Here is a 27,777-nt window from a genome sequence, read left to right as displayed (position 1 = left end):
CCTTTCTGATCAATTTATTGAGTCTGTTGGCATCACCCATCTTGCTGTCACTGTCCCAGTACACCACCGCATAGAAGATTGTACTGGTGACAAGAGTATGGTAGAACATGTGAAGGAGAGGCCTGCAAACTCTAAAGATCCTCTGTCCCCTCAAGAAGTAGGGGCAACTCTGGCCCTTCCTGTACACAGCCTCTGTTAGTGATCCACTCAAGTCTGTCATCCTGGTGCACTGCCAGGTACTTGTAGGTCCTCAGCATCAATAGTAACTGGGAACAGTGCAGGCTTAGTCTTCCCAAAGTCAGTCACCATCTTCAATGTTATGCTGATGTTGAGCTGCAAATGATTCAGCTTGCACCATTTGACAAAGTCCTCCAGTAGGGTCCTGTATAAATCCTTCTGTCTTCACTTTATACACCCAACTATTGCTGAGTCAGCAGAGAATTTCTGCAGATGATATGACTAAGTTGTATCTAAAGCCCATGGTATATAGTGTAAACAGGAAGGGAGCCAATAAGTCCCCTGTGGGGCCCCAGTGCTGCTTATAGCCATGTCTCACACACAAGTCTGAAGCTGCACAAACTGTGGTCTGCCAGTCAGGAAGTCCATTATCCAGGATACAATGGCAGTGATGTTTCACTACCAGATGAACTCTATGCCTTCCATGCACGCTTTGAAAGTGAGAGCACAACTACAGCTGTGAAGTTCCCTGCTGCACCTGATGACACTGTGATCTCTGGCTCAGAGACCGATGTTGGACTGTCTTTAAAGAGAGTGAACCCTCGCAATGCAGAAGGTAACGATGGAGTACCTGGTAAGGCTCTGAAAACCTGTGCCAACCAACTTGTGGGAGTATTCAAGGACATTTTCAACCTCTCACTGCTACAGAAGGAAGTTCCCACTTGCTTCAAAAAGGCAACAATTATACCAGTGCCGAAGAAGAATAATGTGAGCTGCCTTAATGACTATCGCCGGGTAGCACTCACATCTACAGTGATGAAATGCTTTGAGAGGTTGGTTATGACTAGACTGAACTCCTGCCTCAGCAAGGACCTGGACTCATTGCAATTTGCCTATCGTCACAATAGGTCAATGGCAGATGCAATCTCCAGGGCTCTCCACACAGCTTTAGAGCACCTGGACAACACAAACACCTACGTCAGGATGCTGTTCATCGACTATAGCTCAGCATTCAATACCATCATTCCCACAATCCCGATGAGAAGTTGCAGAACCTGGGCCTCTGTCCCTCCCTCTGCAATTGAATCCTCCACTTCCGAACTGGAAGACCACAATCTGTGAGGATTGGTGATAACATATCCTCCTCACTGATGATCAACACTGGTGCACCTCGGGTGTGTGCTGAGCCCACTGCTCTACTCTCTATATACCCATGACTGTGTGTCTAGGCGTAGCTCAAATAGCATCTACAAATTTGCTGATGATGCAACAATTGGTGATAGAATCTCAGATGGTGATGAAAGGGTGTACAGGAGTGAGATATGCCAACTAGTGGAGTGGTGCCACAGCAATAACCTGGCACTCAATGTCAGTAAGATGAAAGAGCTGATTGTGGACTTCAGGAAGGGTAAGATGAAGGAACACATACCAATCCTCATTGAGGGATCAGAAGTGGAGAGAGTGAGCAGCTTCAAGTTCCTGGGTGTCAAGATCTCTGAGGATCTAACCTGGTCCCAACATATCAATATAGTCATAAAGAAGGCAAGACGGCAGCTATACTTCATTAGGAATTTGAAGAGATTTGGCATGTCAACAACTACATTCAAATTTCTATAGATGTACCATGGACAGCATTCTGACAGGCTGCATCACTGTATGATAGGGGGGGGGGGGGGGGTGTGGCTGGGGCTACTGAACAGGACCAAAAAGCTGCAGAGGGTTGTAAATTTAGTTGGCTCCAACTTGGGTACTGAGGCACCATCAATAACTCCAGGAGACTGGAAGTGAACTATAGGCTTTTATTAACAGCGAAAAAGGGAGCACAACCATGTTGAAGACTGTAGGAGGAGCAGTGTCCCAATCGCCTTTATACAGGGGTCTGTGGGAGGAGCCACAGGAGCAGTCAGCAGAGGGGTGTGTCCAGACAGGTATACATAGTTTACCACAGGTACTAGCCTACAAAGTACCCAGGATGTCTTTAGGGAGCGGTGTCTCAGAAAGGCAGCATCCATGATTAAGGACCCCAGCACCCAGGGCATTTCCTTTTCTCACTGTAGCCATCAGGTAGGGAGGTACAGAAGCCTGAAGGCGCACACTCAGCTCCTTCCCCTCTGCCATTAGATTCCTTAATGGACCTGGAATCTTTGGACATTACATCACTTTTTTATATGCAGTACTTTTGTTTATGCACTTTTTAAATCCATTCAATATATGTAATTGATTTAATTGTTTATTATTGTTATTTATTTCTCTGCTAGATTATGTGTTACATTGAACTGCTGCTGCTAAGTTAACAAATTTCACATCACATGCCGGTGCTAATAAATCTGATTCTGACAATAGAAGTGCCAAACTTCACTGACTGGAGGTTGATCTTCTACCTTGAGGTTCATTTTCTTGCAGACATTTACATGAAAATAAAGAAATACAATAGAATTGACAAAGTCCATAAACAAAGACTGACAAACAATGTGCAAAAGATGTAAACTGTGCTTGAAAATAAGTTTGTAGAATCAGTTTAGAATTGGGGTGAGTGAAGTTATCCACGCTGGTTCAGGAGCCCGATGGTTAGGAGCCTAACTGTTCCTGAACCTGATGCTGTGGGTCCTTGGGCTTCGGTACCTCCTGCCCAATGGTGGTAGTAAGAAGAGAGCATAGCCTGGATGGAGAAGGTCTTTGATGACAGATACCTCTTCTGGTGTCAGTGCTCAATGGTAGGGAGGGCTTGGCCTACCTTCTGTAGCCTTTTCCATTCCTTGTGTTTCAGGCACTGGTGAGTCCAAACCAGCCTGTGCTGCAATCAGTCAGGCTACTGGTTGGGTTTTTGGTGATTCATTCTTAGAGATACATCCGGCCCAATTAATCAATTAACCTCCTAACCTGTAAGACTGTGGAATATGGGAGGAAACCCACGCGTTATAACAGCAGCTGGAAATTAACCCTGGTCGCAGGCCATAGATTCGGCATAGCTTTTGGAAGAAAGAAATCGAAAAACAGGTTTGGGACAAAGGTAGAGATGATCCTTGCTTACTGTCCAAAGTTCCTCAAGCAGTTTGTTTTTAAATTCCAGCGTCTGCGGTCTCTCGGTGTCTCCACGTGAATGACAGATGACGTAATGGAACCCTTTGATGGCAACTACAGCTCCCATAACACCCAGCGGCGTATTTCCGGCTCATCATTTCCGTAAATAAACGGTCGCTAGCCGGCCGTTTCGGGCTGACGGTGAGTGGTCTGCGGGGGAGGTGGAGTAGGTGGCTGCCGGCCGAGCGAATAACGGGGCTCGGACGGATAGATTAATGACAACGGGCTGTGAGCTGGGCCTCGCCGGTATGGAGACGTGAGGCGGTGTAGCAAAGAGCGGGTGAGAGCGGTGGCGAACAGGGAGGAGGCCTGATGGGGTGTGTGGGTTGTGGGGGGGTGGTGGTCTCTGCTCATGGCCTGAGACCGGGCGTTGCGCAGAACACGCTGCACACATTTAAACACAACGTATATGGGCCGATATACAGGTGCATGCAACTCAGCACATGTATATACAGCTATCCAGCACCTGCCAAGTACATATTGTATGATGTATATATCATCTGTTAGACTGTATGTAATAATCTATATATGCGTATTCTTTTCATCGGTTATATGTGTCATAAACACACGCTATCCTATACAATCTGTTATGATACATGCATACATGCAGCACAGAAAGGCCTACCACGCCCATGTTTGTTTCCATCCCCACTAATCCAATTTGCCCACTCTTTTGTGCCTTGCCTGTCTAAATCTTCATTAAATGTAGTGATTGTGTCAGATCCTAAGTCCTCTGGCAGCACATTCCAGATACCAGCCACTATCCCTGTAGGGGAAGAAAAGAAAGCTTTTCTCTCAAATTCCTCTTATTACCAATTAAACCAAATTAAATTTCAATCGACATACACAAGGTGCTGGAGGAACTCAGCAGGACAGGCAGCATCTTTGGAAATGAATAAACAGTCGATGCTTCAGGTTGGGACCCTTCTTCAGGACTGATTAGACTGTTTATTCATTTCCATAGATGCTGCCTGACATTTTGTGTGCGTTTCTTTGGACTTTCAGCATCTGCAACTTGTGTTTTAAATTTAATTCAAATGACTTGTTGTTTTCCATTCTTCTACTTAATTCATTCTTCTCTCCACAACAGTTTACTCTTAAACTTCAAACCCTTTCTCTCTCGTATTTGATGCTCACACTATGGGAGAAAGATTTCTGCTAATCTACCTTACATACCTCTTATAATTGTAAATACCACAATCAGGTCACCCCTCAGTTTCCGTTGTTCCAGAGAAAACAAATGTATCCTCTCCGATTGCCCCATAGATAAAGTCCTCCAGTCCAAGCAAGATTCTGGAGAATCTCCTCCTCACTGCCATTGTTGTGTTAGGATGAGATTGTGCAGTGTTTAGTAAAGTTGCAATATAACAACTCAAGCTTTTATTTTCTGTGCCCTGACTTATGAAGGCAAGGGTGTCATATGCTTTCCAAGGCCCCTGTGTTAAGCAGCATTCCTTAGTGTCCTAATATTTACAGTACATATCCTGCACAGAACTCAGCAGGTCAGGCAGCATTTATGGGGAGGAATAAGCAGTCGAGGAAGTGTCTCGGTGTGAAGCATCAACAGTTTATTCCCCTTCGTAGTGCTGCCTGACCTGCTGAGTTCCTCCAGCTTTGTTTTTGTGTGTGTTGGATTTCCATCTGCAGAATCTCTTGTATTTACTCTATATCCTACTCCTATCCTACCCAATGATTTGGAGTACGGTATTAATGGATTTGTGGCTAAATTTGCCAATTATACAAAGATAGGTGGAGGAGTAGGTAGTGTTGAGGAAACAGAGTCTGCAAGAGAGACTTAGATAGTTTATGGGAATGGACAAAGAAGTGGCAAATGAAATACAATGTTGGAAAGTGTATGGTCATGCACTTTGGTGGAAGAAATAAACGGGCAGACTATTATTCAGATGGAGAGAAAATTCAAAATGCAGAGATGCAAAGGGACTTGGGAGTCTTTGTGCAAGATACCCTAAAAGTTAATCTCCAGGTTGAGTTGGTTGTGAAGAAGGTGAATGCAATGTTGACATTCATTTCTAGAGATAGATAGATAGATAGATACTTTATTCATCCCCATGGGGAAATTCAACTTTTTTTTTCCAATGTCCCATACACTTGTTGTAGCAAAACTAATTACATACAATATGATATGCATCAAAATCAATATCTCAAAAAGCATTTATAATAGCTTTTAAAAAGTTCTTAAGTCCTGGCGGTTGAATTGTAAAGCCTAATGGCATTGGGGAGTATTGACCTCTTCATCCTGTCTGAGGAGCATTGCATCGACAGTAACCTGTCGCTGAAACTGCTTCTCTGTCTCTGGATGGTGCTATGTAGAGGATGTTCAGAGTTTTCCATAATTGACCGTAGCCTACTCAGCGCCCTTCGCTCAGCTACCGATGTTAAACTCTCCAGTACTTTGCCCACGACAGAGCCCGCCTTCCTTACCAGCTTATTAAGACGTGAGGCGTCCCTCTTCTTAATGCTTCCTCCCCAACACGCCACCACAAAGAAGAGGGCGCTCTCCACAACTGACCTATAGAACATCTTCAGCATCTCACTACAGACATTGAATGACGCCAACCTTCTAAGGAAGTACAATCGACTCTGTGCCTTCCTGCACAAGGCATCTGTGTTGGCAGTCCAGTCTAGCTTCTCGTCTAACTGTACTCCCAGATACTTGTAGGTCTTAACCTGCTCCACACATTCTCCATTAATGATCACTGGCTCCATATGAGGCCTAGATCTCCTATAGTCCACCACCATCTCCTTGGTCTTGGTGATATTGAGACGCAGGTAGTTTGAGTCGCACCATATCACAAAGTCCTGTATCAGTTTCCTATACTCCTCCTCCTGTCCATTCCTGACACACCCCACTATGGCCGTGTCATCAGCGAACTGCTGCACATGGCAGGACTCCGAGTTATATTGGAAGTCTGATGTGTACAGGGTGAACAGGACCGGAGAGAGTACGGTTCCCTGCGGCGCTCCTGTGCTGCTGACCACCGTGTCAGACCTACAGTCTCCCAACCGTACATACTGAGGTCTATCTGTCAAGTAGTCCACTATCCAATCCACCATGTGAGAGTCTACTCCCATCTCCGTTAGTTTGTGCCTTAAGATCTTGGGCTGGATGGTGTTAAAGGCACTAGAGAAGTCAAGGAATGTAATCTCATAGAATATAAGAGCAGGGATGTGATGTTGAGGCACTTGTGAAACCACACTTGGAGTATTGTGTGCAGTTTTGGGCTCCTTATTTTAGAAAGGATATACTGGCATTGGAGAGGGTTCAGAGAAGATTCACGAGAATGATTCCAGGAATGAAAGGGTTACTGTATGAGGAACATCTGGCAGCTCTTGGTCTGTATTCCCTGGAGTTTAGGAGAATGGGGGGGGGGGGGGGATCTCATAGAAACATTCCGATTGTTAAAAGGCCTGAACAGATTAGATATGGCCAAGTTATTTCCCATGGTAGGGGATTCTAGGACAAGAGGGCACCACTTCAGGACGTCCTTTTAGAACTGAGATGCAGAGAAATTACTTTAGTCAGAGGGTGGTACATCTATGGAATTTGTTGCCACGAGTGGCTGTGGAGACCAAGTCATTGGGTGCATTTAAGGCAGAGATAGATAGGTTCTTGATTAGCCAGGGCATCAAAGGGTTTGGGGTGAAAGCAGGGGAGTGGGGATGACTTCTGCTCCTCTATCTTATGGTCATATTTGGCTTCACCTTGCACTTGGGATTAAATTACAAATGCCAACATTCTGACATCTTTTCAGCTTTTATTCTGTAACTTTAGACAATCTAATTCACCATCCAACATTGTTCCATGTCAAGTTTATAAATCATACCTCCTACATTCACATCTAAGTCATTAATATACACTTAGTGGCCTCTTTATTAGGTACCACTTATAGCAAATAAAGTGGCCACTGAGTGTATGTTCATGGTCGTCGGCTGCTGTAACCCTTCCACTTCAAGTTTCGATGTGTTGTGCATTTAGAAATGCTCTTCTGCACACCACTGTTGTAAAATGTGGTTATCTGAGTTACTGTTGTCTTCCTGTCAGTTTGAACCAGCCTGCCCGTTCTCCTCTGACCTCTCATTTTCACCCACAGAACTGTCACTGACTGAATTTTATTTGTTTTGCTTTTTGCACCTTTCTATGTAAACTCTAGGGATTGTTGTGCATGAAAATACTAGGAAATCATCCCTTTCTGAGATATCAAATCACTTCATCTGTAACTAACAATCATTTCATGGTCACTTAGATCCCATTTCTTCCCCATCTGATATTTGGTCAGAACAACAACTGAACCTCTTGACCATGTCTGCATGCTTTTATGCATTGAGTTGCTGTCACATGATTGCTGGGATATTTGCATTAACAAACTGGTGTACCTAATAAAGTGGACACTGAGCGTATATTGCTTGTAGTGGATGAGGTAGATTCAGTTGTAGCACTGGAAATGCCACTGAAATGAAGGAAATTATAAGGTTATGAGGACAGTGGGACTACGTTTGTATTGAAATGCTATGGATTTAACAGGTGAAATGGACCATGTTGTGTTTTGGTATTTTTTTTGTTGCGTGTGTTATTATTTATATGTTTTGGGAGTCTCTCTGTGCCAGTAGCACTTTTAACTTGACTTATATCCTACTCTAGAAAATTGAACATCTAGAGCAACTGTCCAATTGAGTACAGAGGGTGTGCTGTTCACATTAGACCTGTGGGATGATGTGACCTTGGCTCTATTTCAGAGATAAATAATGGACTAATTCCTAGCGTCTTGGCCTGTTGCTTATTTCTCTATCAAAATTCTAATGTAGATTCTGTTTTCACTTGGTGGTTTGTGAGATCTTGCTGTACACAAATGGACTGACTTCCTGTCATGATACCAATCGTTAAATGTAATGTTTTTCATGTAGAAGTAATTTTGTATGGTTAACGACCAATTGCCCTTTAACATCACCAAGCTACATAAACAGTAATGTGTATTAACAGGGAACATTTAATTTTATAATGCAAAACTTCACACCAAACCTTAGAAGGGAATTTCTGAGTTGAGAGTTTAATTAGCCAAATGCACGGTTATCAGTAGCTGCAAAAGATGTGGCACATTAGCATAGCAGTTGGCATAGAGCTTTACAGAGCCAGTGATCAAGCTTCAGTTCCCTCTGCTGTCTGTAAGGGGTTTGTACATTCTCCCCATGACCACCTGGGTTTCCTCCAGGTGCTCCGGTTTTCTCCTCCCTTGCAAAGACGTACAGGTTAGTGTCAGTAAGTTGTTAACATGCGATCTTGGCACTGGAAGTATGGTGACACTTACAGGCTGCACTCAGCACATTTGATGCAAACAATACATTTCACTTTGTTCTTTGATGTACACATGACAAATAATTCTAATTTTTAAAAAATTTAAAGATACAGTACAGAATAGGTTTTTCAAGCCACTCCCTAGCAACCCACTGATTTAATCCTGGCCTAACCATGACAATTTTCAATGACCAATTAACCCACTAAAAGTATATCTGTGAACTATGGGAGGAAAAATCCACACATTTCATGGAGTTGATGTACAACTTCTTACAGAGGACATCAGGATTGAACTCCAATGCCCTGATTTGTAATAGCATTATACTCACCGCTACACCATCCTGGCACCCAATCTTTAAAAGAAATATGGATGAGCTCGATGATAGTGTTAGGAGGACACAAGGATTGTAGGGCTGAAGGAGATTATGGCAATAGTAATCTTACACAGATGGGCAGTCACTTAGCTCACTATCTTTTCACTGAAGAAATGATGCCTCCCTACTGAATATTTGCTGCATTTTCTCTCTGTCTTTCAGATTTCCACTATCTGTGGTACTTTGCATGTATACACGAGAAGATTCTTGATAAGTGTACTTCCATCTCAATGAGAAAAGAAGCAGTGCTGGATCCAGGGGAATGAAGTCCGGCAAGTGCTGCATGCTTTACTGCAGAGCATTTGGGGAATGCTAATCACAATATTAAATTTAGAATAATAATGGAATATTATATAAGTCAGTCAAGTGTTGTAGTGCTTAACTTGAAAAGGCCTAGTTTCCATAACAAAGTGAATTGGCAAGTGGAATGGAATCAAATATTGGTAGTCCAAGCAGTAACTGAACGACAAAAATCTTTTAACGAGGTGATGGACTCAGTATAAAAAAGGCACTGTTAGATGAAGGGCATATATAGCATCCAGGAGTTCCCTGGATGATAAAGATATTGAGATGAAAATGAGACAGAGGAGGTGGTAAAAATATAGTAGGGGTTTAAATGAAGGATAAAGGGAAGAGGCAAAGACAGACAGACATACTTTATTGATCCTGAGGGAAATTGGGTTTTGTTACAGACACACCAACCAAGAATAGTGAAGAAATATAGCAATATAAAACCATAAATTATTAAATAATAATGTGAATCATGCCAAGTGGAAATAAGTCCAGGACTAGCCTATTGGCTCAGGGTGTCTGACACTCCGAGGGAGGAGTTGTAAAGTTTGATGGCCACAGGTAGGAATGACTTCCTGTGATGCTCAGTGTTACATCTCGGTGGAATGAGTCTCTGGCTGAATGTCCTCCTGTGCCTAACCAGTACATTATAGAGTGGATAGGAGTCATTGTCCAAGATGGCATGCAACTTGGACAGCTTCCTCTTTTCAGACACCACCGTCAGAGAGTCCAGTTCCACCACCACAACATCACTGGCCTTGCGAATGAGTTTGTTGATTCTGTTGGTGTCTGCTGCCCCAGCACACAACAGCAAACATGATAGCACTGGCCACCACAGACTCGTAGAACATCCTCAGCATCGTCCAGCAGATGTTAAAGGACCTCAGTCTCCTCAGGAAATAGAGATGGCTCTGACCCTTCTTTAGATAGCCTCAGTGTTCTTTGACCAGTCCAGTTTATTGTCCATTCGTATCCCCAGGTATTTGTAATCCTCCACTATGTCCACACTGACCCCAAAGAAGGAATGAAAGTAGACCTGTGGAATACATAAAACATAGCCCAGAAGTCTTTCATGAGCATACAATTAGTAAAATGTTGGTGAATATAGGAAATAAAAGCAGGAGCCTGTCATGCCTGCATCACTGTTCTTTCAGAGCATGTCTGACCTTTTACCTCAGTTTCCTGCTCTAATCCTATAAACTTTGATTGGTATAACGTACACCAATCTATTCAGTGACTGAATCTCTGCAGCACTCTTATGTTGGAGAATTCTAAACATTCGCTTTCTCTGGGGAAATATTTATGAAGCCAATTAGGATTCATAAAGGGTAGCTTCTGATGGCAGAAAGCTTGCCTTTCATCTTTCATCTGTCTTCACTTGTTGCTATGGTAATGATGGTGAATAGGTTAAAAATAGAAGTTTAACAGTTCTCAGATTAGAAAAATTATTCAACTGAGACTGGCCCACTGGCACAGATAGTAGAGTTACTGCCTCACTCCACCAGAAGCTTAGGCTCACTCTGGTGCTGTCTGTACAGAATTTGCGCATTCTCCCTGTGACTGCATGGGGTTCCCTTGGTGCTCCATCTTCCTGTGCCATTTCTGTAATTGCAATTGTAATTTCCTGTTGGATTATGACTCATTTGCAAAAGTATAGTTGGAAATTTTTTTAAAGGTTATTATTACACAACTTATTGAAAAACTTTTGCAACCATTTTGGCTGAGCCTATGAAAATTAAGTTTTATGACATTGGTAATCATATCACTGAAATAGTTCACAAGTCCAAGTGGTTAATTTCATGGATACCAAAGGAATCTCATTTCTGTGTGGAATATCTCACTGGGGATTTTTGTAAGTCCCCAATGCCAAGCAGAAATTAAAATCAGCAGAGCTCAAGGCCACTGTCTTTTACAGGTTCAAAGTCAAAAATCTGTGTCGAGTATTGTTGAAGCACTTCAAACATGCCAAAGGAGCCAGAGAAACCACAAGAAGGTGACGGGGAAGAAAAACCCATGAGTACACATCATAGCAGGCAGGATGATTCAGAAGCTGAAAATCTACATCATCAAAAAAGCCAAGGGACTGAAATCTCCCACAGAGAAAGCACTGTTCGTTGTAAGTTTGTAATTATACATCTTCATATGCCCAAGCGCAGGATCAGAGTTATGAAATGTGGCAAAATTATTGATGTGATTTGTTATGATGTATTTCACTTTTCCTCTCTTTGTGAACTGCTCTGCAAATTCCAAAGTACTAACTCAGAAATTCTTTTTCTTCATAGCCCGCCACCCCAATAGGTCATAAGCCACCGATAGCGGCTTGTCAGAGTCCTCTCTCCTGGACCCATCTTTCAAATTGTTCCCAACTGTAACCCATCTTTGAAAATCTTTTGTCTCTCAAAGATGAGCTTCTGTTGGTGTTCCTGTACCTCTGGATTATTACAGGATGAGGTTGCTAGCCCAATGCCCAACCTTCTTTTCTCAGCAAGGTTTGGGACTGTCCATAGCAGAGTTAATAGAAATAGCTACATTAAAAGATTTATTAAGATCAATGGTGTATTGAATCACTTCGGATTTTGAACCACAAAGAGGAAAATGCTTAATCATCTTATAGGAGTAACGTGATTTAAGATTTGTACAGGCAGATCAGCAGTGCCATTTAAAAACTCAATCTAAAAATTGCAAATTGCCTGTGGTTTTGATAATTACACAATAATTGAAAATCAATAATTTATATTTTTTGCAATGAACATTTTGTGCTTTTGTTTCTTAATATTGTAAAAAAAATTAAATTACTGGTTTCATTAGTTTTGAATATTTCTGAATGCCAGAGGTAGCAAGGGTTTTCCTCTCTCATGCACGTGCCCTAGCCATTCTGGGGTGACAGTGGCAGCACCTTAGTAATGAAGATTCAGGAAGTCTTCATGAGAGAATTCTCACTGGAGATTCAGATAGTGCATGTGCCAGCAACATATATATATAAAACAAGGCAATGTTTTTTAACAGTGAATAATACATATTGTAATGGGGGGGATAACATTGAAATAACAATGTGGTAATGCTGGAATAAATTGTAGTTTATATATTTTAATGAGTACATTCTCTTTACATTTAATTGACTGTTTAATAGAATTGTCAATCCTCAGCTAGGATATGAGAATGTTCCAATCATAAACATTTAATAATGGAATGCTTATAATATTTAATTCACACTTCTTATTAAAAGGATTTCTGTGCAAGGGGAGACAAACTATATGGTTATATGGTTGTCCATCTGATTCGGATTTGGTTAGATGTTTAATTAACAGAACTGACTTTTATTCTGCTGATTTCTACAATTCAATGATTGATTCTTGTTTCAGATAGTCACATCAGATCTGACCTTGAAATCCAGTACTGAGAAGTGATGTTAGTGCCGGCTATCATCCTGCACATTTATGCAAAGGTCAAGGATATATTGAAGTATGAACGTGTCATGACATAATTTTTCTTGTGATTCCAGCTGTTTCTCCTAGCCTGGCATCTGTAGAGGAGCTAATTGAGACAGAAAAGGGCATTTATAACATGGCTCTAGCCCATGAGATAGTAGTTAATGAAAGCTTTGAAATCAAAAAGCGGGACCTACCAGAGAACAGGTATGTTTCTTGAACAGAATAGTAGTGTTTATTGTTTTAGCTTTTGAACCTTTGTACTTTTTATTCTCGTTAATACATCTGTTGCTTTGCAATCAAGATCAGATTCTGATCCTTCATTTAGTCTCAATGCTAAATGCCAATATTTTTATTTGCCTTAGTGAAATCAGTCAAAGCTTAGTTCTGGGCAAGCTGAGCTTTTCTCTTTGTAGGTCACTGTGACTTAATTTCTAAGTTCACATACTATCCTTTTGCCTCACTTGCCCTGCCACGCACAACCTGGTTCATTCATGGAAGGCTGTGTTTTATCCACTCTAGCCTCAACAGTCTCCTCCAGTTCCGCAAAATCATTTTGAAACCTAAGTCAACCTGAATCTGAGGGACTGCCTATGACAGAAGGGACCTGGACTCTCTTTCTATATTAAAGAGATTATAAAAGTCTGCAAAAGGGACAGATAGATGAGTAGCTTTTGTAATTAATTAATCAAGATAGCCTTTAATATAGAACTTGGAGAATAAGTTCCTTAAGCTTGCCATAGCCAGGGTGTAGTTGTGAGGATAAGCTCCCACTATCTCTATGGTCTCTGACCAGTCCAGATCCTGGCTTTCATGTGTGGCTTAGCTACTAAGCCTGGTGGAATTATTTCTACAGACAGGAGAATGGGTAAAGGTGGGTTACTGCTGCTTTGGGCAGATAGGGCTTGTCAGCTGTGGTTGGCTGAACATCTAGGAGAATGAAAACTTTGATGTCAGACCTTCAATGCCTTGCAGCTATACCCACTCATGAGGAAGACCGGGATTAAATCCCAAGGAAAAACCCAGAGTTGGTGTCCCTAGGGCAGTCCTACGTTGAGTTCAGTGCTGACAACACTTGTGATGCTGCTGATGCCAAACTGTGTCGGTCTCTGCCTTTCCTTTGGATTCATCAGCTGCGCGGAGAGGGGGAGTCTGCTGCATGGATAACACATATTGCACTGCCGTGGCTTGTATAGACAGCTAGGACGCAACATTCGTGGTCGACCCTGATCAATGGAGGGTCCACGGTAGAATAACAGCATCAAAAATGACACCTATGGTACATAAAAATATTTGTGCATTGAAGTTAAGAGTGACTGTATAACTAATCTACAATTGGCGTCATGTCAACAGTTTTCAGAAGACAATTGAAGGAATTGTGAAGAAAGCTTTTTGGGATTGTTTAGAAGCTCAGCTAAATGAGGATCCACCAGTTTACGACCATGCAATCAAGCTTCTAGGTGAGATTAAAGAGGTAAGATATCTTCAGGATTATTGTGGACCCCCACCAGATCCCCCATCCGATTTCATTTGAAGACTCTAATTCCTTTGTTTAATATTTTATTTTGAAATAGTTAGTTACAGCAGTCCCATTGACAATCATGAGGAGATGGTGATGGTGGGCTGTTTTAGAACACAACATTATAGCACAGTACAGTCTCTTCAGCCCATGATGTGCCAACCTCCCGTCTCCAGAAGATGACATATTCTACATTAAGCTATTGAAACCTATCAAATATTGAAAGGCCACTATGGAGTGGGTGTGGAGAGGATGTTTCCTGTAGTGGGGCTGTCTAAGAACAGAAGATAAAGCCTCAGGATAGAGGGACAACCATTTAGAACAGACATGAGTTATTTCTGTAGCTGGAGGATGGTGAATTTGTGGAATTCATTGCCACAGACAGCTGTGGAGAGCAAATCATTGGGTATATTTAAAGCAGTTCTTGATTAGTCATAGCATCAAAGGTTACGGGCAGAAGGCAGGAGAATGGGGCTGAGAGGACTATCAAATCAGCCATGATGGGATGATGGAGCGGATTTGATCAGCCAAATGGCCTAATTCTGCTCCTTTGTCTTATGGTCTAAGTGTCACTCCAGTGCAGAAGTGAGTTTGCAGATTTTTTTTCTCATACTCCAGTAGGAAATCAGCTGGGTTTTTTTGAAACAATTGGTAGACGTTACTGTGTTCTCACTAAACTTCCAAATTTCACAAGCTGCTGCAATGGAAGCTGAACACCATGTCTCTTGTCTGATACCATCATTGTGTTGGTAGTGATGCTGTAAGGTTAGTGATTGAATTTCCTGTTGTATATTGGTCACTTACACACTTGCAAATAGTTTAATGCTTTAATAGGGAATAGCAAGCAGTCCACAGATTCCTACCAGTACTTGGCTGTAACCATACAGTATGTGTGGCCTAATACACAGCCTACCCTGCCTTCTGGAGGTAGAATCTGGAGTGAGGCAGAGAAGCAGAGATGAGAGGTAGCTTGCACACCAAGCAGTAGCCATTATTGTAAGCTTTTTAAAAACATTTGTCATGATAATCATACATATAAATATTGTTAGAACTGTACAAGTGAGTGTATGATTTATAAATCATTGTAATTGAATTTATCATATCATATAATTTAGAAAAAAAGTTGATTCATGTCCATCTTCTGTCCAGACTGGTATTCACTGCATCACCCAAGTTGTTGTACTTAACACTTAAGAGTAAACAGATTATTGAATTTTGTTGACTATCTTTGTAATGTAATTTTTATCTATCCACAAGTGTCTATAATATCAAGAGTATTTTGAATATTAAATTGAACAGCTTGCATACTCACTTCTGTTTTATTGCAGCAGTACGAAATGCAGGAAATATATTTAACTTTATTACCATGGTGTGGCTACTTGAGTAGTATAAAAGCCACAGTCATTCAGCACAGAAACATGTCCATGCTGCCCACCGTACAAGTTTAATTGCCATTCAACCATACAGATGTAAACAGCCAAACGAAGCAGCAATCCTGCAGGGCCAAGGTTCAAAAGCTCAAAGTACATTTAATATCAAAGTATGTTTGCTATATACAACCTTGAGATTTGTCTCCTTACAGACAGCCACAAAACAAAGAAATCCAATAGAGCCCATTTAAAAAAAAAAGCCCATCATACATGCAGTGTGCAGAAAAAAACCCCAAATCGTGTAAACAATAAAAGTAAGCAAATAACATTCAGTACTGAAGTTCACAAAAGTGTGTCTACAGACACAAAGCCAGCAGCCAATTCAGGAGCCCATTAGTTACAGGCCACAGCCTCAGTTCTGCGCAGAGACCAGTAAACTTCACGTAGCAGCGAGCTGAACTGGCCTGTCCTTTGCCTCTGGCCCTGACGCCCTGACCTTTTCAATGTGGCACAGTGCTTAAACTTTACAAACCTCAAGTTATTCCTTGCTCTGGGACCTGAACCCTGCCACTTCATTACGTACCCCACCATCTCGATTCAGCCCTTATCCAATCTTTCCAATTCAGCTCGGTCTTGGGCCTGGGCTCCATCTCCATTTGCCTCGCCTTGGAATCCAAATCCACTGCAGCCATGGCCAAATATTAGCTCATTCCCACTCTCGTGCCCGGACCAAGCCACTTCAATTTGGCCCATGCACACCATGCGGCAACCATCCTGCACCTTTGAAACTTCAGTTAACACAGCAAAAATGCTAGGTTGTACAGGCGGTTCAAAAGCTCAACTCTGAATGGAAGTTGCAGGTTATTGATTACAGTGATCATTTACCAGAAAAAGTTTGATTAATGAAGTAGTTAGGAGTTTTAGCCGAAGTCCCTGAGTGTCATGGTCTGTAGACTGATTGTGCATGGGGTGTTCTGGAGCAGTATCTCAGCAAGAACAAGCATGCAACAGTTCCTTATCCTGCGCTAGTGCAGCTGCAGATGAACACAATCCAGCTTGTCTTCAACCAAGTGAACACTAGAGAGCAGCACCGATAGGAGAGGCCAGCCCACATTAATCTGGCGTTACTTGCATTATGTCTGTAGCTTTTGTTGCCATGATGGCTCAGGTACTTAGCCAGATGTTTCTTAAATGTTGTCGGAGTACCTGCTTCTACCACTTCTTAAGGCAGAGTATTCTAGACTGTGTATGGAAAAATAAATTCCCCTGCCCCCCCCCACCCCAAAGATCCCCTCTTAAGCTTCCACCTCTCACCTTAAACCTGTGCTCTCTGGTCTTCGATACCACCACCATGGGGGGAAAAAAACATTTTTACTATCAACCCCACATAATTGTATATATTACCCCTATGTCATCCCCAATTTTCTCTGTTCCAGGGAAAACAAATCTAACCTATCCAGTCTCCTTAAAAGCTCCTGCCTGTAAGGAGTTTGTACATAGTCCCCATGTCCGAGTGGGTTTCCTCCAGGTGCTCCAGTTTCCTTCCACATTCCAAAGATGTACAGGTTAGTAGGATAATTGGTCACATGTATGTAATTGGGCAGCATGGACCATTGGGCCAGAAGGGCATGTTACCATGCTGAATCTCCAATTAAATAAATTGTAATACTCCAATCCTGGTGAATTCTCTTTGCTCCCTCTCCAGTACAGTCACATCCTTCATGTGAAGTTGGGGTTGAGGTTTACATATACATTGACTATTCCTTTGATAGTAGTAGGCAGCTGTTGATCCCAGAGGATCATGGGTTTGCACCCCTGGTGAACTGTGTCCTCTCCAGGGCACAAGCCTTGGCAGGAAGTTTTGAAGAACTGACTGTTGCCCATATAGCAGGTTACCCCTCTCCACGTCACTGATGTAGTCCAGGGGAAGGGCAAGTGCCGATACAGCTTGGCATCAGTATCATCGCAGAGGTTGCCAGAGTGAAGTTGTAAACAACATCAAACTGCCTTAGGGACCCTGGCTCCAGATTTCTTCCTTGGGGTTTACTCCCGAAGCCTTTCCCATGGGTGGGTATGGCTGGAAGGCAGCAGAGGTTTAAAATCAGTTTTCCTTCTCCTAGGTGGGTTGCCAACCAAGGCTGATGAGCCCCAACTGCCCGAAGCAACTGGTTTTGAGGCGCCAGTGGTCCACCTTTGCCCCTTCTCTTGGTAGTAGAAACAGTTCTGCTGGGCCTAGTAGCTAAGCCACATGTGAAGGCCAAGAGGTGGACCTGATGTCAGAGGCTGTTAGAGATGCACGCCATTTGGAGCACTTTATAAGTTGTGGGAGCTTATCCCCACTACCATCCCTGGCTGTGACACCCTTAAGAACCATTCCCTTGATATTCCTTTACACATTGCTCTCGTCTTAATGATCAGAATCAGATTTGTTATCATTGACCTATGTTGAGAAATTTGTTTTGAGGCAACAGTACAGTGGAAGACATAAAAAAAGTTACTATACATTACTAAAAATAAATAGTGCAAAAACAGAATAGCAAGATAGTGTTCATGGACCATTCCGAAATCTATTGGCAGAGGGAAGGAAACTGTTCCTAAAATTTTGAGTGTCTCTCTTCAGGCTCCTATACCACCTCCCTGATAGTAGTAATGAGAAGAGGGCATGTCTGGATGGAGAGTGCCCTGGATGCCACTTTTGAAAATGTCCGCAGTGGTGGAAAGATTGTGCCCATGATGGAGCTGACTGAGTCTACTCCCTCTCCACCTTGTTTTGATCATTGACGTCTCCATACCAGGCTGTGATCCAACTAACGGAATGCTCTCCATGGTACATCAGAAGAAATTTGTTAGCATCTTTGCTGCTATACAAAATTTCCTCAAATGTCTCATGAATTATAGCCATTAGAGTGTTGTCTTCATGATTGCATCAATATGTTGGGCCCAGCATAGATCTTCAGAGATGTTGACACTCAGGAACTTGAAGCTGCTCGCTATTTCCATAGTTGACCCCTAAACGAGGACTGGTATGTGTTCCCTCAACTTCCCCTTCCTGAAATCCACAATCAATTTCCTTGATCTTGCTGACATTGATTGCAAGGTTGTTGTTGAGACACCACTCAACCAGCTGAGCTTTCTCATTACTGTACACCTCCATGTTACCACCCGAAATTCTGCCAAAAACAGTTGTGTCATCAGTGAACTTATAAATAGTATCTGAGCTGTGCTAAGCCACACAACCTTAAGTGAAGAGATTAGAGCAAGTGAAGAGCCAGTGAGATTGCACCCGTTGTAGACCTACTGCAGTAGTAGGCAAACTTCAGAGGACTTTACTGTGGATGACATGATTTATAAAACATCTATTCTGGTAGCTAAAGGTGCCACTTGAACATGTAGATTTGTGCATAAATGGACCATGCCTGTGGTATACCCATGTCTTTTGGGAATATTTTGGGATAGGTTGTTACATTCACTTTGGAACTGTTTGGATGTTGCTGATGTTTCCATCTAGTTTCTGATAGCACTGTTATCTTTTAGACTCTGCTGTCATTTTTGCTGCCTGGTCATACCAGGCTGAGGAACCAAATCAATGAAGTTCTGGATCTGGACCTCATAAAACAGGAGGCTGAGAACGGAGCATTGAACATCCCAAAGCTGGCTGAATTCATCATTGGGATGATGGGAACACTCTGCGCCCCTATCAGGGATGATGACATCAAGCTCCTCAGAGACGTCTCTGACGTGGTGCCACTATTCAGGCAAGATTATATACTAAGATTCAGTAATAACGTCTGAACTTCCTAGTGTATCTTGTTTTTATTTTGATTATTAGTAACAAAGTGAAATCTGCAATGTAATATATCATCCTTTCTACCTTTTTGTTCTTCTTCACTCCTCTCATGGTGAACCCCTCTCCCCCCGCCCACAAACATGAAAACTAAAAGTTGCTGCAATTGAGGAAGGAACTTAAGAACTTTCATTTATCTACCTATTCTGACAACTTAATCAACTGTATAATATGGTCTCTCGTTTGATTAACTGTTGCAATCTCAACTACATTTGGCCAACGCATTATGGTCGTATGTTCATATACCAGAGTTAGACCATAGAACCACAAGGCATAGGATCAAAATTAGGCTATTTGGCCATTGAATCTGCTCTGCCAGTCAACATGGCTGATTTATTTTGTCATCCAAGAACTTAATTAACTTAATGCTTTGTTTTGATTTCTGGAAGGAAAGTAGGTGCAAAGTATTTTGATTTATTGATTAGATTCTATTTCTGAAGCTATTGCTTTTGATTTGTACATGATTCTGCAAAAATTTGAAAGTGACACAAAACCTGGAAGTATTGGCAAAAATTGAGGAAGATTTTAACACCATAAGAGGCCATTATATAGCTGATGTTATGGAGAGACTTCGCTGTTGAAATTTAATGTCTAAAACTGTGAAGTGATGCAGTATGCCACTGAGGCAAAGTAGAAACAATAATGACTAACGGGACCACAGGAACAAAGAGACTTGGGCATGAGGACAGGTGTCCCCCGTTTTTTGAACATTCGCTTTACGACAACTTGCTGTTACGAAAGACCTACATTAGTACCTGTTTTTGCTAACCAAAGAGTATTTTCGCTTTTACGAAAAAAACACGCCTGCTTTATACGTGTGTTTACCCTGAGAAAGACTACAATGACCGTAAAACCTTGTGTGGGCAGTTCTTTGCGTATGTGTGTACGTGCGTATGCACGTGTGTACATGCCAATTTTTTTTCTCCAAATTGACAGCCTCATTGTCTTCCCGATTTTGATAAGTTAAACTAGATAGATAGATAGATAGATACTTTATTCATCCCCATGGGGAAATTCAACATTTTTTCCAATGTCCCATACACTTATTGTAGCAAAACTAATTACATACAATACTTAACTCAGTAAAAATATGATATGCATCTAAAATCACCCTCTCAAAAAGCATTAATAATAGCTTTTAAAAAGTTCTTAAGTAGTTTACTTAAGTACATTGAGTCCTAACCCCGGCACTTTAACATATCTTACTCCTGGCGGTTGAATTGTAAAGCCGAATGGCATTGGGGAGTATTGATCTCTTCATCCTGTCTGAGGAGCATTGCATCGATAGCAACCTGTCGCTGAAACTGCTTCTCTGTCTCTGGATGGTGCTATGTAGAGGATGTTCAGGGTTTTCCATAATTGACTGTAGCCTACTCAGCGCCCTTCGCTCTGCTACCGATGTTATACTCTCCAGTACTTTGCCCACGACAGAGCCCGCCTTCCTTACCAGCTTATTAAGACGTGAGGCGTCCCTCTTCTTAATGCTGCCTCCCCAACACGCCACCACAAAGAAGAGGGCGCTCTCCACAACTGACCTATAGAACATCTTCAGCATCTCACTACAAACATTGAATGATGCCAACCTTCTAAGGAAGTACAGTCGACTCTGTGCCTTCCTGCACAAGGCATCTGTGTTGGCAGTCCAGTCTAGCTTCTCGTCTAACTGTACTCCCAGATACTTGTAGGTCTTAACCTGCTCCACACATTCTCCATTAATGATCACTGGCTCCATATGAGGCCTAGATCTCCTAAAGTCCACCACCATCTCCTTGATCTTGGTGATATTGAGACGCAGGTAGTTTGAGTTGCACCATATCACAAAGTCCTGTATCAGTTTCCTATACTCTTCCTCCTGTCCATACACCTTACATACAATATTTCTACTTTATATAGGGTGTATATTTATCATATCATTCCTGCTTTAACTATATGTTAATGTTATTTTAGGTTTTATGTGTTATTTGGTATGATTTGGTAGGTTATTTTTTGGGTCTGGGAATGCTCAAAATTTTTCCCCATATAAATTAATGGTAATTGCTTCTTCGCTTTACGACATTTCGGTTTACAAACGGTTTCATAGGAACGCTCTTCCTTCAGATTGCGGGGGAAACCTGTACGTCTGAAGATCTGAAGCAGTAAATACATAAAATGTAGCAATATATAAGAAATTGTGTCATTCTGCCAAGAAGGTTAAAGGTTATTTAATGTGTAGATAATTGCCTTGATCATTGTAGGGCAGTTTGAGAAAATTATTGTGTAGGAGCATTTGATGTCTCTGGCTTGTACTCACTGTAGTTTAGAAGAATGAATGGGGATCTCATTGAAATTATTGAATAGTCTAGATCAGTGTTTCCTGAACTTTTTTAGCCCAACGCCCCCCAAAGCACTTTCATACTTGCCAACACCCCCTCCCAAAAGCACCTTTATATCTGCCAACGCCCGTCTTAGGCACAATGTACTTTCTGGTGCCCCATTAGTGTAAAATCATGTCTACCATGTGCTAACATGAGAAAAATGATTCTGCTTTTTATTTGTCTTTAAACCTAGCTTACACAGTACCTGTGCGCTGTACAGCAGCTTTGATATCAATGTAATCCATGAGCTTGATGGTTGTTAGCAATTGTTGAAATATCCGGTTAAGTTGTGACAGCAAAAACCTGAAGTTCCCACACATAACAAGCGGTTTCTGTTTTTTTTGTGAGTATGTGGTTCACTGCACTGAAACCTCTTTCAACAAGGTAGGAAGATGGAAATGCAATGAAGAGCAGTTTTGCTCTCTTCAAAGACCAGGAAGCTTTATATGCAAGTTCTGTTTTTTTTCTATCACCTTGCAAAGAAATGGGTTAATTACCCAGTCCAGAATTTCCAGAATGCTCAAATCCTTGAATTGTTCTGAAAATCCTTCTTCAGTGACTGTAGGTATAAGCCGTACTCTTTCAAATCACTGTCTGTGAACGAGAGTGCCATACTTTCCACGCATCACAGAGAAAGTATGAGAACATTCTTCTCCCAATAGTTCCAATTTTCTGATAAAAGTAGACACCATACATTTTGCCTGGCAAACTCTAGCTGAGATTTCTTGTGAGTTTTTTTCATTGTTAGCGTTCTCTTTGCCACTGTCCCATAACGTTTGTGACTGGTGAAACACCTAAACAAGCTTGGATGCGCAGTGTCTCCCATCTCAGCTGCTGAAGCTTGTAGAGTTGTCATAGTTCTCTGGTGGCCTCCCTCACTAGTCCCCTTCTTGCACTGTCACTTAGTTTTTGAGGATAGCCTGCTCTAGGCACATTTTCAGCTCTTCCATATTTTTTCCATTTCTTGATGATTGACTTAATTGTATTGCAAGGGATATTCAGTAATTTGGAAATTTTCTTGTATCCATCTCCTGACCTGTGCTTTTCAATAACCTTTCCATGGAGTTGCTTGGCATATTTGTTAGTCTTCTTGGTGTAGTTTTTGCCAGGATACAGACTCACCAGCAGTTGGACCTTCCAGATGCAGATGCATATTTACTACAATTAATTGAAACATGTTGTCTGCACACAGTGATCTCCATTTATCTAATTATGTGACTTCTAAAACCAGTTGGCTGCACCTGTGATGATTTGTTGTGTCATATTAAAGGGTGTGAATACTTACGCAATCAATTATTTTGTGTTTTATATTTGTAATTAATTTAGATCACTTTGTGGAGATCTGTTTTCACTTTGACATGAAAGAGTCGTTTTCTGTTGATCAGTGTCAAAAAAAGCCAAATTAAATCCACTGTGATTCAATGTTGTATAACAATATAACATAAAAACTTCAAAGGGTGTGAATACTTATTATAGGCACTGTATACTTAACATGGTGCAGTGACATCAGCACTGGACTCTGGAGAGAAGGTTCCCGAGTTCGAATCCAGTTGGGCTGCTCCCGGACACGCTTTCCATCTGTGCCGGGTTGAGTGTCAAGCTCACAACTCGGCCTTGTAAAAAAAAAACATTGCACTGTGAAAAGGACGTGGGGGACCACTCACAGAATCATTCCTCCAAGACAACCACTTGGAAAACAAAGTGATTGCCGAGGCTCTGGCAGAGTATGGCACACAAAAAAAATACTTAACATGCCGATGAGGTAGAGTGTGACAACCTTTTGTGAACAGTTTAAATTCCTTTGTGAGCTAATAGCAAAAGATGTATACGCACACACACACACACACACACACACACACACACACAAAACCCCCCACCCCCCACCTATCTACCTTAGAGAGACGTTGGTTGAGAGTGATAATAAATCTGCCATGGTGGAACACATTGAATGGGCCGAATAGGCTAATTCTGGTCCTATGCCTTATGGTCTTAGGCTGGCTTCATCAAATAAAACAGAGATTTAATTGAACTTTTATAATCAATGGTTAAACCACAGCTGGAATAAAAAGGATATGAATACCCTAGAGGGAGCATGGAAATTTACTAAAGCAATTTTCTTCACTCAGAGGGTTGGGAGAGTGTGGAATAGGGAGCCAGCGCAAGTGGTACATGCAAGCTTGATTTTAGCATTTAAGAGAAGTTTGGATGGTAGAGGTATGGTCCAGGTGCAGGTCGATGGGAGTAGGCTGTTTAATTGGTTCAGCATGATCTAGATGGGCTGAAGGGCCTGTTTCTGTGCTGTATTTTTCTATGACTCAAAACAAAGCATGAGTTATTCTCAGCATGTATTCTCTATTGATAGGGAGATTTTTGCTGTGCTGGACTTAATGAAGCTCGACATGGTGAATGTTACCATTAGCCGCAGTCGACCACACTTAATGAAGCAGTCTGTTGATTACGAGCGAAAATGTTTCCAGGAATTCCTTGATAAGCAACGTGGTGAGAATGAAGAGTTATTTTACAGTCATATTACCTAGACAGTTTGATGTTTTTAGACTTCACTTGTTATCTATGTGTAACTAAAAAGAGATTTGCTTTATATGTCACATGTACGCTGAAACATCGAAAAGTACAGTGAAATGTGTCGTTTGCATCAACAGCCAACTCAGTTAGAGGATGTGCTAGAGGTAGCCTGCAACTGTCACCATACTTCTGGCACCAGCATAGCATGCCCTCAACTTACTAACCCTACCTTGTACATCTTTGAAATATGGGAGGAATCTGGAGCACCTGGGGAAACCAATTCAGTCATGGGGAGAATGTACAAACTCCTTACAGACAGCGGGTGCTAACCTCTACGCTACCTAAAGACTGAATTTACTAAAATGGAAGAATAACATAAACAGTGGTCACATCAGTAGAGAGAATATGGGTAAATCAGTTGATTTTGATTATAACCGTGGTGTGCCTTTTTAGGTAGAATGTATCTTTCTTAATCCAGTTACGTTGTTTAAAAATATTCCTCGCTAGTTCTCTATCTCAGTCAGTAACTAAAACCAGGATAAGTCAATAATAATGGTGTGCTAAGATCATATGTTATTCTATTGACACTGCTTATAATATTGCTGAAGAAAAAAATCCTATGTTTGTTAGAGTCTCTGACCTGATTTAATTTACTTTATATTTAACCAGTTTGGTTTTATAGCTTAGAATCATTGAGTTATACAGCAAGGAAAGAGGCCCTTTGGCCCAACCCATCCCTGCTGACCAAATTGCTAGTTCCACATGCCTTCATTTGGCCTGTATCCCTCAGGTCCGCTTTATTTCTCTTCCTTCTTGCCTTAAATCTGCATCCTTTAGTTTTGGACTCCCCTACCCTAGGAAAAACACTGTGACCATTTACCTTGTCTCTGCCCTTTATGATGTTATATACACTCCTTATGTAAGGCCATCCCTCAGTCTCCTATTTTCCAGGCTAAAAACCACAGTCTATCCTGCCTCTCTTTGTAACTCAAGCCCTCCAACTGCAGCCACATCCTTGCAAATCTTTTCTGCACTCTTTCCAGCTTAATGACATCTTTCTTTATAGCTCAGTGACCAGAACTGCACATAATTCCTTAACTGTGGCGCATCTAAAGGAAGCAATACAAGCTTCATACATCCTGGCTTCTCAAGCACTGCATTTTCTGATTTTAAATGAATTTATTTATATTGGATCTTTTATGACCTCTGAATATTTCAAAGCTTAGTAAGATCAGAAAGTATTTTTAAAGTACAACAGACTAATGTACTGTAAGCTTGCAAGAACAAAAATGTGGTAGTATTCAGACTATTTATAAAACACTACAGCACAATACAGGCCCTTCGGCCCACAATGTTGTGCTAGATTTTAACCTACTAAAATCAATCTAACCCTTCCCTCCTATATAGTCTTCCATTTTTTTTCTCTATCATCCATCTGCCTAATTTAAGAGTTTCTTAAATGCCCCTAATGTATCTGCATCTACCAGCATCCCTGGCAGGGCATTCCATGCACCCACCACTTACTGTGTAAGGAATGTGCCTCTGACATCTCCCCTATACTTTCCTCCAATCATCATAAAATTATCCCCCCCCACCCCCAGTATTAGTTATTTCCTCCCTAGGAAAAAAGCCTCTGGCTATCCACTTGATTGATGCCTCATCATCTTGTACATCCCTATCAAGCTACGCTCTATCCTCCTTTACTCCAAAGGGAAAAGTCCTAACTTGTTCAACCTATTCTCATTACACAGTTTCTCTTTTCCAGGCAGCATCCTGGTAAATGTCCTTTGCACCCTCTCTAAAGCTTCTGCATCTTTCCCATAATAAGACCAGAACCGTCACAATTCTCATGTGGCCTAACTAGATTTATAGAGCTGTAACAAAATCAATGAAAATCGGAACACACTAATATTAACATTTTCTTTCCCTGACACTATCAATAGTGTAAAATTGTAGATTTCTTTAGTAAGACAACTTTATTGGAAATGTGAGATCCCCCCCTTGATTTTTTTTTTAAAAGACTTGATTTTCTTTTTTATCATAGGTTCACTGGAGATCACAACGGAGTGGCTGCGAGAGGCCGCGAGTGAAGTTCTGGGTTCTGATACTTCTGTGCTTGACGGAGCCTCAGCTGCCGCCACCGAAGTTTCGGCTTTGGGCCCTTCCTTGGTATTAAATCATGCCTATGTTAAATTACTGAAATGGGATCACGGCAGCAGACTCTTCCCGGAGGTTCGTACCATTTCCTCACCTCGTATGTCCTGACAGGAACACAGAAAATAGTAGGTCATCAGGCCCTTCAATATGACGTTGTCAGATCTGTGCTGGCCTTAATTTCTAGTGTGTGTCATTTCTCCATACCTCTCTATTCTTCAATCTATCTAATATTTATCCACCTCCATTTGAAATAGTTCCAGTGATCCATCTTCCACCAAATTCCTATTTACCACTGTTTGTGAAGAATTTCTACATACCTAGGTTTCAAATTACTGGCGCTTTATCTTGTAGTTAAGTCCCCTTATTTGAGATTCTCTTACTGGCGAAAACTAGCCTCCTCTCTAGTTCACTGGAAGGTACAGTCTTGACTTCAGTGATGTCTGTACTTAATGTGACATATAAGTGTTTGGGTTATGGATTTGTACTTGGACGGAAATCTGTCAAACATAGGTTTTATGTAATTAAAGCACAAACTTTGTTGGTAGCATAGAACAGTAGAGGCCCTTCAGCCCACAATGCTATGCATTTCTTTTTAACCTACTCCAAGATCAATCTCTTCCCTCCCACATGGCCCTCTATTTTTCTTTCATCAATGTGCCTTTGTAAGAGACTCTTAAATGTTTCTAATGTATCTGCCTCTACCACCACCCCAGCAGGGTATTCCATGCACTTACCACTCGTGGTGTGAAAAAATGTACCTTGGCAATCCCCAATTGCCTTAAAATTGTGCCCTCTCAAATTAGTCATTTGCACCCTGAGTAAAAGGTGCTGGCTGTTCACTCTGTCAATGCCTCTTATCTTGTACCCCTCTATCAAGTCACCTCCGATTTTCCTTGATCAATGAAGGAAGATTTGAGGAGACTAGGCTGCTGTTCACAGAGTTTAGAAGAATGATAAGTGATCTTTCTGAAACATAGGGTTATGAGAGGGATTGACAAGGTGGATGTTGAGAGGATATTTTCCCTAGGGGAAGCATTTCATGCCAGTGGCGTAGTTTCACAACAATGAATTTCTTCTCTGAGGGTTGTGAATCCTTGGAATTCTCTCTCCCAGGGAGCTGTGGACAGAGTAAGTGAATGTATTTAAGGTGGAAATTGGTAGACATCTGAAATACTGAGGAATCAAGGGTCAGGAGAGAGAATAGGAAATTAAAGGCACAGATGGTTTAGCCATGACCTCACTGAATGGTAGAGGGACAGATGGACCTGCTCGTCCGTGGGCTCCTATTTCTCATAATATTAAGAAATTGCAGAGAGTTGTGAACGTAACTCAGCACATCAACATGTTC

The 27,777-nt window shown here is 41.7% G+C and overlaps 1 protein-coding gene across 2 annotated transcripts in view; it reads left to right on the top strand.

The window, feature by feature from the left end:
• Positions 1-27,777, top strand: part of tcp11l1 (t-complex 11, testis-specific-like 1) — a 47,652-nt gene that overhangs the window by 7,392 nt on the left and 12,483 nt on the right. Inside the window, exons 2-9 of one of the 2 annotated variants that reach the window (XM_073049823.1) lie at positions 3,248-3,399; positions 9,106-9,215; positions 11,150-11,350; positions 12,737-12,869; positions 14,016-14,136; positions 19,086-19,306; positions 24,112-24,248; positions 26,317-26,504. In XM_073049823.1, the coding sequence (XP_072905924.1) occupies positions 11,197-11,350; positions 12,737-12,869; positions 14,016-14,136; positions 19,086-19,306; positions 24,112-24,248; positions 26,317-26,504 (954 nt within the window). In that variant the 5' untranslated portion in view covers positions 3,248-3,399; positions 9,106-9,215; positions 11,150-11,196. The other variant, XM_073049824.1, reaches the window with a different exon arrangement.

This window comes from Hemitrygon akajei, chromosome 6, assembly GCF_048418815.1.
Source record: "Hemitrygon akajei chromosome 6, sHemAka1.3, whole genome shotgun sequence".
Taxonomy (NCBI): Eukaryota; Metazoa; Chordata; class Chondrichthyes; order Myliobatiformes; family Dasyatidae; genus Hemitrygon; species Hemitrygon akajei.
This window is presented reverse-complemented; position numbering and strand designations above follow the sequence as displayed.